We start from the raw sequence: 10,126 nt of genomic DNA on the forward strand, positions 1-10,126 counted from the left end.
TCTCCTCCTCCCCCCAACAAATTATAATTTTATTTTACTACTTTTTTTGTCAGTGCCTAATTCTATATATGTTAGCCATTTCAAAGTATCTCCTAAAATCACCATAGTATTTGTAGCAACCGTCCAATACACCATGTATTTTTTTAATGAACCACTACCCAACCTTATTTGGTTATTCAATACCCCACTGAGTTATTTAACAAGTTAATTAATTAAAAGCCGATGGAGAAATTTAATGAATACATACAATGACTAGTGTGACGTCCTAAGGAGAGTTTTGGGAACCAAAGCACAGTTTATCTAGCCATCCAAGAAATTAGTAACTTTTTAGATGATGAAATTCTTAAAACAGATTAAATTCTTATTTTTTGTGTTACTATTCATTTGCATATGTTAAATTGTGTTTTTTCTGAGAAAATATAGAATTATAGATGCACCTCTACTTCCGAACTTTCAACTTATGGACTTTCATACATATAAACAAAGAAGGGGGCGGCATGGTGGTGCAGTGGTTAGCACTGTTGCCTCACGACCCGGGTTCGAGTCTCCGCCTGGGTCACGTGTGTGTGGAGTTTGCATGTTCTCCCCATGTCATCGTGGGGTTTCCTCTGGGTTCTCCGGATTCCCCCCCACAGTCCAAAAAACATGCTGAGGCTAATTGGAGTTGTTAAATTGCCCGTAGGTGTGCATGCGTGAGTGAATGGTGTGTGAGTGTGCCCTGCGATGGGCTGGCCCCCCATCCTGGGTTGTTCCCTGCCTCGTGCCCATTGCTTCCGGGATAGGCTCCCCGCGACCCAGTAGGATAAGCGGTTTGGAAAATGGATGGATGGATTTGTAGTTCACTGCAGTAACTGAGATACTACTAAGTATTTGTGAACCTACAAGTGAAGTGTTACCGAATACTGTAACTTGTAGTTTTACATTTTTCTTTGAAAGAAGTTGAACAATTAATGAAATAAAATGAAAGTTACAGACTTTGTTGTATTTCACTTACTTAGTCCTTGGCATTGCAAACTAAAGAAACTCCATCGCTCACACAATATTGATTTGTTTTTATTAGCATGGGGAAGGAGAGGGGCGAAGGCCACAGGATCCTGAAACAGGGCAAATTCGGCAATTTCGCTTTATGGGACAGGTATAGTTGAGAAAGACAAGAGATTGGGACCAAACCCAAATAAATGACTACACGTTTAATGCGATTAATATGAACAGAGGGAAACCTAAATCTCTCAAGAAAAAACTGACAGCAGCTGGACTGCATGGTCGAGTTGCTGCTAGAAAACCTTTACTTTGTGGTGTTAACAAGAAAGAAAAACTAATATAGGCTAAACAACAAAATCACTGGAGTATTCATGACTGGAAGCAGGACAAGTTGGATTAAAAAGTGTAAAATGAGCATGTAACAAATGAGACAGAACTGTTTGCATGTTTGAAAAGGCACTTGGAGAGTTTGGACACAAGTTATTTCCAAAAATTGCTGGAAAGGATTCCGTAAATCTGTGCTGTCGTGAAAAAGGCAAGGGGTGGTTATTTTGATGAAACTCGTGCTTAGGCACTTGCATTCATTAAATTGCACTTACAATGCACATAAATTGTTACATTACACTTTAAAACCAGTCTTACATTTGTTACAATATAAGAGGGAGCCACAGGGGACACAAACCAAGGAAGAAGACAGGACAGGGTAACAGGGCAGGCATCAAAGCACGACTGGAGGAAGCGGAGAATTGCCGGGGGGTCTCCCAGACCCTGAGGGCTGGGCAGCAACCCTGGGATGTGAACCCTTCCAAGCCCAGCCACAGGCGAGGCAGGATCTGTGTGTACTGCAGGACCGAAGGGCCTTGGAGGACCAGTGGAACAGATGGCAGCAAGGAGACAGCAGGGGTGGCCCTCAGGTCCCTTCCTCTGGGCCACTGCATGACTGATGTCTGGGTCAGCGTTGCATGTGTTGGAATCTGGGCAGCTGCAACAGGTGGTGTGCCCTCTTACATAAGAACATAAGAACTATACAAACGAGAGGAGGCCATTCGGCCCATCAAGCTCGCTTGGGGAGAACTAAACTAATAACTCAGAGTCGTTAAAATCTTATCTAGCTCTGATTTAAAGGAACCCAAGGATTCAGCTTGCACTACATTATCAGGAAGGCTATTCCATACTCTGACTACGCGCTGTGTAAAGAAGTGCTTCCTTAAATCCAGCTTGAAATGTTCTCCCGCTAATTTCCACCTATGGCCACGAGTTCGTGTATTTAAACTAATGCTGAAGTAACTATTTGCTTGAACAGCATCCAAACCTGTTAGAATCTTATATACCTGGATCATGTCCCCCCTCAGTCTCCTTTGCTTGAGACTGAACAGATTTAGCTCAAGTAACCGTTCCTCGTATGACATTCCTCTAAGACCAGGAATCATTTTTGTGGCCCTACACTGCACCTTTTCTAAGGCCACAATGTCCTTTTTAAGATATGGTGACCAAACCTGCACACAATATTCTAGGTGAGGTCTCACCAAGGAATTGTATAATCTTAGCATTACCTCCCTTGACTTAAACTCCACACACCTGGAGATATACCCCAACATCCTATTTGCCTTTTTTATTGCTTCCCCACACTGGCGAGAATGGGACATGGAAGCATCAACATACACACCAAGGTCTTTCTCATGATCAGCTACCTTTATTTCAGTGACACCCATGAAATACCTGTACTTTATATTTCTGCTCCCTAGATGGAGTACCTTACATTTATCGATGTTAAATTTCATCTTCCAGGTATCGGCCCAGTCACTAATTAAATCAAGATCCCGCTGTAGCTGCTGAGCCGCTAATTCAGTATCTGCTACACCACCCACCTTGGTGTCATCTGCAAATTTCACCAGTTTACTGTATATATTGGTATCCATATCATTTATGTAAATTAGGAACAATAGTGGTCCTAAAATCGAACCCTGCGGTACCCCACTATGAACGCAGGCCCACTGTGACATTTTGCCTCTTATAACTACTCGCTATTTCCTATCTGTTAACCAGTTATCAATCCAGGTCGCTACGGTACCTAAAATACCAGTCGCTTTGAGTTTAAGTAGGAGCCTCTTGTGGGGGACAACATCAAAAGCCTTTTGGAAATCTAAGTAGATGACATCATAGGCCTTCTTATCATCAACTTCCTGAGTAGCTTCCTCAAAAAACTCCAACAGATTTGTTAAACAGGATCTACCTCTCCTAAATCCATGCTGGCTATCCCGCAAAATGTTATTGGAGTCCAGGTAATCTACCATTTTCTCTTTGATTATAGCCTCCATAACTTTACCAGTTATACAAGTTAGACTGATTGGCCTATAGTTAGACAAATTACTTCTATCCCCTTTTTTGAAAATGGGCGTTATGAAGGCGTGCTTCCAATCAGAAGGTGCCACACCTTCACACCCTTTGGGAGAAGGAGACTTAGCCAGCCCCTCTCTTGGACCCCAGCCAATATCAGTGGGCACCCCAGGACCAGGGATTGGATAAGGCTAAGTCTTAGGCTAAGGTAGACACCCACAGAGTGGAACTCAGGGGAAAGCCCAGGGGGTCCCACTCTAGATCTTCTGAAAGGGCATCTTTCCAATCAATCCCATCTGGCCAGGTGGTAGCTGTAGAGTTGCATATTTCACAGGTGCAACTGGGGTCCCTGGAGGTTAGCAGGGCCCAACTGGGGCTCCTGGAGTAACCACTGGTGTTACCTCCCAGAAGGCAGACAAAGCAGAGCAGGCTAAACAACCCAGAACAGTCTTCCAACTGGGGGAGTGGTCTCACTGGAGTCAAACAGAGACAGAATGGCATCTACTGGGTCAGGTTCGGGCAACATGGCTGCTGCGGGACCAGGTGCAGATGTGGTTTCTTGGGCTGGGAACCTGGGACTTGGGTAAATTGATGCTCTTGGGGCTGGGAGCCTGGAGCATGAGCGAAGAGGCCCTCTCGGGGCTGGGAGCCTAGAACCTGGGCATAAAGGCCCCTTCCCAGTCAGCAAGCGGGGAATCAGACTGCGAGGCCAGGCTACAGAGGCTTGGGAGAAGTGAGTGAAGCCCCTCCAGATTCTGGAAGATTGGGTGGAGCAGACCAATGTGTGGCCAGGTTCTGAAGGTACAGCAGAGGCAAAGACAGACTTTGGAGGTTCAGCGAAGATGAAGATGTACTCTGGAGATGCAGCAGAGACAAAGGCAGGCTCTGGAGGCACAGCAGCAGTCTCACTGGGGTCAGATTCTGGATGCGGAGTCTCAGCCTTTCCTGGGTCAGGCTCTGGAGGGACAGCATGGCTTCCCCTAGCCAGGGCTCTGGCTGCACCAGTTCAGGTGGAATGGTAGCTATGGGCACAGCCCACTTCCTCTGATTCTTCCCCCTTTGGCCAGGGCTGGGAGTTGTGATGAGCTGCAGAAAACCTGAGGGCTGAGCTGTGGAGAACTGGCAGGCTGAGCAGAGATGAGCTACGAAGAGGTGGCAGGTTGAATGGCAGTGAGCTACAGAGAGATAAATGACTTCATGCTGCCAAGCAGCAGCGGGCTGAGCAGCCCCACACTGCGGAAAAGCGGCAGGCTGAGTGGCTACATGCTCGAGTAGCCACTGCATGTCCCCCAGCTAGTGTTTGATTTTCTCTGCCACCTGGGGATACAAGCCTGGGGTGAGGCCCACTTAGATCTCCTCTGCCCACATGAAGAGTGCTCTGACATCAGGCACTTTCCATACAGTAGGATTGAGTGTCCACTACAGGAAGGCTTCCAAAAGGGAAAAGAATTTTACAGCTCACAGGCGGAGTGGCTCTAGAAGAATTAGCACGGACTCTGAAGAATAAATGTGCAGTGGGACCCCAGCAGACTCTAGAGAACCAGGTGTCCTGAGCAGCATCAGCTCGGGATTTGCTTCCTCTTCCAGCTCTGTAATAACCTGTATAGGGTTGGCACTGGTGGAACAATCCACATGGGGGGGGGCTGCTAGCTCACTAGAATCATCTAGCTCCTCCAGATCAACATCACTTATTGGATCAATTAGTGGATTGACCTTGAACAACTGAGATGAGCAGGCAAGAGGCTCAGGGTGAGGAAGGTGGTTGGGTATAGGGGAAATCATGCAGACAGAGGTAGGGATGGGGACCCTGTTCCATGGAGGGCCAGTGTGGGTACATCCCAAAAACCTGCACCCACATGGGCCCTCCATGGAGCAGGTTCCCCACCCCTTACATAAGGGACTCTGAGGAATAGTGTCTAAGTGACTTGGAGAACCCAGTCATTCTGTCATGTTGTGAGGGATGAAGGATTCCAGGGCAAGTGTCAGGAGACAAACGGGCTTTAGTAACAAAACAGGAGCAGGGAAACAAACAAGACTGTGAGGGATCAAAACAGGAAGACTGACTTGGTGATGGGTACAGGCAAGAGTAGGACTGATGTTAAATATAGGACTGGAGAATATAGGACTGAGAAGCAGGTATATTTGGGACTAACAAGGGACAGATTCAATGCAAATGTTGACATTTACCACATTAGGGGTTTGGATTATGAACATGACACAGCTGAGAAGAAAACAGGAGGACTGCAGAGGACCAGCATCGACCCCTACTGGTCATACTGGGAGATGGATAGGATGGGTTGTTACAAAAATGTGGTAACAGTTTGCACTCTCTTTTGGGGGTAAATTTGAACTCAAATTACTCAATTACTCAAATTAAATAAGGCAACATTTTTGCACTCACTTCTTTTTGGTAAATGTATCATTTTTAAGAGTAAAGTAAAGCTTAATATTCCCAGTGCCAATTAAGGATAGGGCCATATTTAATAACTTGTGCAAGGTGAAACCAGGCATGATGCATGTGTCTTTGGTAGCATGAGCCTCATGTTGTTTCCTTTTCAGTTGGAAGGGTTTTGCTCAAGGGCCCATACAAATCTGACTATTCTGTTAAAGCTGGGTATGAACCAGTGACCTTCTGATCACAAGCCGAAGGCTTAGTCTTTGAGCCCCACCTCTGAAAAATCTGAAAAAAAGTCAGTGACATGGTATTTCACTGTTGTTGTAAGGGTAACTGAAAAAAATGCTGTGTAGAATTTACTTTAAAAAATTCTTGCAAGCATTTTCTAAGTAAGTTTAACTGCAATACTAAAAGTTACTTAATAAGCCTTAACAATCACACGTTAAATGTAAGGAAATGTAATAATTACCTTCTGCTCCTGTGTAACATTTACTTTGTTGCATGTATTAAATAAAATCTGAATTAATCAAATGAAATCTGCACTCAAAAAGTAGCCCATAGAATTTACTCAAATAAAATGAGGTGAGTTTGCTTACTCACTTTTTTGGGTATATTTAAAATTATTTTTTGAGTAAAGTATACCCAATTTTAGGAAATAAAATATTTAAAATAAGTTAAGCTAAAGTCAACTCACATTGTAAACCCTCCTAAGTTGAGTTTACTCAAAACAATTAAAGAAATTTGCTTACTCAAATGATTTAAGCATAAAAACCTTTTTTTTTCAAGTTGCTCGAACTTGAATGTTTTATTGAACCCTCTGAAAGATTTCAGCAGATTAAATTTAGCTTTTAAATTTAAATAAAGTTGTTGTAACTTATCTTTTCAGGTGGAATGAACTACAATGCCCTGCGATAGGCTGGCCCCCCATCCTGGGTTGTTCCCTACCTCGTGCCCATTGCTTCCGGGATAGGCTCCGGACCCTCCGCGACCCAATGGGATAAGCGGTTTGGAAAATGGATGGATGGATGGATGGATGGATGGATGGATGGATGGATGAACTACAATGCCCTGCGATGGGCTGGCCCCCCATCCTGGGTTGTTCCCTACCTCGTGCCCATTGCTTCCGGGATAAGCTACGGACCCCCCACGACCCAGTAGGATAAGCGGTTTGGAAAATGGACGGATGGATGGATGGATGGGATGCTTCTGTGCAAGTGCGCAATTATATGAGTTATTACCAGCCAAAACAAGTAACAACTACACAGTGTCCTTGTGTGGATTCCCCGTATGTACCAGCTGTTTTGTGTTGCTGTCATTAGTCATATGTATTTAAGTCTGCGTTAGGTATGTTTTCCCCAGTCCGGACATTGAAGTGTGACGTCCGTTTTGTTTGTTTGTGCGTGCGTGCTACAATAAATCCCTCGATTCTCCGTCTCCCTGGTCTGTTCCGTATACAACACACTGTAAAAATAAGGGCTAATGACAGGTACGAGAATATTTAATTTTAATATACGCTCATGCGTATAAGATCGGAACATTTACTCAAATACTACTACTACTAATAATAATAATGAGATGTATAAATAACATATGCTTCCTTTCTTTGCTATACTATTTTTTTCTCACTCTCCCTCCGTGGAGCCGTGCTCACTGTTTGCTTGTTTGCATTTTCTTTTAAGAAAAATAAGAGAAAAGTTTTGAACAATACTGGTACTTTCTAATTGGGCGTATATAATTTTTTATTATGCAAAGTCCATTTATTAATATTTGTAGCGTTTCTTGTCATAGTTTAAGAATACTTTTTGTAAAAACTCCTTTTAAAATTTTACTAAGGTGAAATACAGAAGCTGCATCAGAGACTAAAATGCAAGCATTAAACTTCCAAGTCGCAAAGGGGCAGCAAAATTACGGACACTGTTTCACTCCAATGGTTTTCCACGTGAAGAAGAGTTAAGAAGGCTAGCTCTGAAGATGCGGATCTATAGAATACTACGTCGTTTTAGTCGATCGTTTTATAGTACACCAACTGTAATGGATTTTCGGCCTCGTTTGCAGATTCTTCCAAGCCGCAAGAGTCTCTTTGATGAGCCGCTGCAAATAAAAGTGGACGGTCTTATTCCGGAGCAGCGAGTGGAGCTGAGAGCCAAGCTAACTGATGACAGAGGCGTACTTTTTAAGTCATCTGCTGCATATAACGCAGACTTCAGCGGTACTGTTGATTTAGGAACCTCAAGTTCTCTGGGTGGCAGCTACACAGGCATTGAACCTATGGGACTGTTCTGGTCTATGACGCCAGAAAAACCCTGCTCCAGACTTATGATTAAGGACGCATCGAGTTACCTTCTGGTCAATATCGAAGTAATTAATGGCTCGGATTTGGGACATGCACTTGCAAGTGAAACTGTGGAAAGAGGATTCATGGCGAAAGGAACTCGCAGGTTACCCGTAAAAGTTGGAAGAATACGGGGAACCTTGTTTGTACCACCGGGTTAGTTTTCCCGAATGCCTTTCTTTTTGTCTGTGAATATAAATGGCTAATAAGCAGGGGCACGAATTCATTTTATTTGGCTAACAGCTTTTGTCGTAATAATATTACTAAAAAGACAGGTAATTTGCCTTCTTGAATTACCTGAAAATGCAGGTCACTATTACTGAGCGCAGTTGTCTCGGCTGTCTACATGTGATCGGCTCACCCAAGACACGTTTTGTCACGGCTTGTGACACCGAGAGAGAGGTGTAATCTGATTACTGCTTTTTCTGTGTATCAGGACCTGGTCCATTCCCAGGGGTTCTTGATTTGTACACATTCGGTGGTGGCTTGACAGAGACGCGGGGAAGCCTGCTAGCAAACAAAGGCTATGTGGTTTTGTGTCTGGCGTACTACAATTATGGCGATTTGCCCAAGTCTGTCAGCCATTTTGATCTGGAATACTTTGAAGAAGCCCTGATGTTTCTCCGGAGTCAGCCTGAGGTTGGTGAAAAATCTGTATGCCACGATATTTTAATAGGCTATATGCATAATTTTGCTTTGGCATACCTGGTAAATTCTGCAACACCATATATGAGACATTACGTTTAACGTGCCTTTAAAGAAATTGATAGAAAGTATTGAATTGTTAATTTCAAACTATTTTTGTGTTAACCTTTTGTAAGATTTTTCTGACAGGTCAACTTAAATACATATTTTCAGATATATAACAGACTGATATTTTTTTTTAAGACTGAGAAGTCACTGCCCTGTCGAATACATTAAATATAAGTACACTGATGAGCAAACCAGCACCTTGCACTTTAGAAAAACAGCTGTTTCTTTCTAAATGTCATGTGATGTGGTTTTGTTCTTTCAACAATAGGTCAGAGGTCCTGGAGTTGGGATTATTTCAATCTCCAAAGGTGCAGATCTGGCCTTGTCAATAGCCTCATTGCTCCCTGGTGTGTCTGCCACTGTTTGGATCAATGGCTGCAATGCCAATGTCATGTTACCTTTGCACTACAAAGACATGGTCATCCCTCCACTCATCCCTGATTTCAGCAAAATAACCTTAGCACAACCTGGAATTCTGGATGTGCGGGAGTCTGTGACTGACCCCATGGCAGAGAGAAGTCGATCTACCATTATCCCTGTTGAAAGGGCCAGTTGCAGGTTCCTCCTTGTGGCATCTGAGGATGACAAAAATTGGAACAGCTGCCTCTTTGCAGAGCAGGCTGCCACACGACTGAAGGTTCACGGGAAAAACAACTTCGAGGTTATAAAGTATCCAAAGGCAGGCCACTTCCTGGAAGTTCCCTACATGCCACATTATCCTTTTGGTATTCATCCTGTTGTAGGCAAAGTTGTGGCATATGGGGGTAATGCAAAGGGCCATGCAGATGCACACTTGGAACTTTGGAGAAGAATTCAGGTGTTTTTCCAGGAGCATCTTGCTAGTGGTTCCCATAAAGCTGTATTGTAACATGTGGATGTGTCACCAACACTGTCTTTCTTATTGCGTGCACATTAGTATTCACAACTTGCTTGTAACATTCTTTTATCTTGATCGCTTTTGAAAAGCATTTATAATGATGCCATGTTATTGCAGCTCAGTGGTCAAATTGAGATGCCAATCCTACATGGAAAAAAAAATCTGTATTATTACGCAGTACTTTAATACTTTACTGTGAGGTGTCTGCTTGGTCAGTTATAATAAAATTACATATTGTAATAAATATAGTCCTATGTAGCCAAAACATCATGTTTTTATTGTTTTGTATGAATTTTACCCTGCTGGTGTGTGATGCTGTGTTGCTCTCAAACAGAGAGGGAGCTTGCACATTCAGTAGGAGCATGATAGAGGATGAGCCACTTGGGAACCGCATTCCACTGACAGCAGCTTGAATTCACGTTGTGTGCGTGTGATCCTGCAGCATTGTGAA

General features: G+C 43.6%; 1 protein-coding gene across 1 annotated transcript; it reads left to right on the plus strand.

Moving 5' to 3' along the window:
* The first annotated feature begins 6,864 nt into the window (after positions 1–6,864).
* On the plus strand, positions 6,865–9,940 carry LOC125720958 (acyl-coenzyme A thioesterase 1-like). Its single transcript, XM_048996877.1, has 3 exons — positions 6,865–8,201; positions 8,482–8,684; positions 9,067–9,940. The coding sequence occupies exons 1-3, from the start codon at positions 7,685–7,687 to the stop codon at positions 9,664–9,666; spliced, it is 1,320 nt and encodes a 439-aa protein (XP_048852834.1). The 5' UTR covers positions 6,865–7,684; the 3' UTR covers positions 9,667–9,940.
* The last annotated feature ends 186 nt before the right edge of the window (positions 9,941–10,126 follow it).

The sequence above is a fragment of the Brienomyrus brachyistius genome, unplaced genomic scaffold (assembly GCF_023856365.1).
Source record: "Brienomyrus brachyistius isolate T26 unplaced genomic scaffold, BBRACH_0.4 scaffold27, whole genome shotgun sequence".
NCBI lineage: Eukaryota > Metazoa > Chordata > Actinopteri > Osteoglossiformes > Mormyridae > Brienomyrus > Brienomyrus brachyistius.

Bases quoted from the DNA above. Each gene is read 5' to 3' on its own strand.
- LOC125720958 (XM_048996877.1), top strand. From the start codon at position 7,685: ATGCGGATCTATAGAATACTACGTCGTTTTAGTCGATCGTTTTATAGT. The intron at 8,202-8,481 runs GTTAGTTTTCCC...TCTGTGTATCAG, and splicing joins AACCTTGTTTGTACCACCGG to GACCTGGTCCATTCCCAGGG. The intron at 8,685-9,066 runs GTTGGTGAAAAA...TTTCAACAATAG, and splicing joins TTCTCCGGAGTCAGCCTGAG to GTCAGAGGTCCTGGAGTTGG.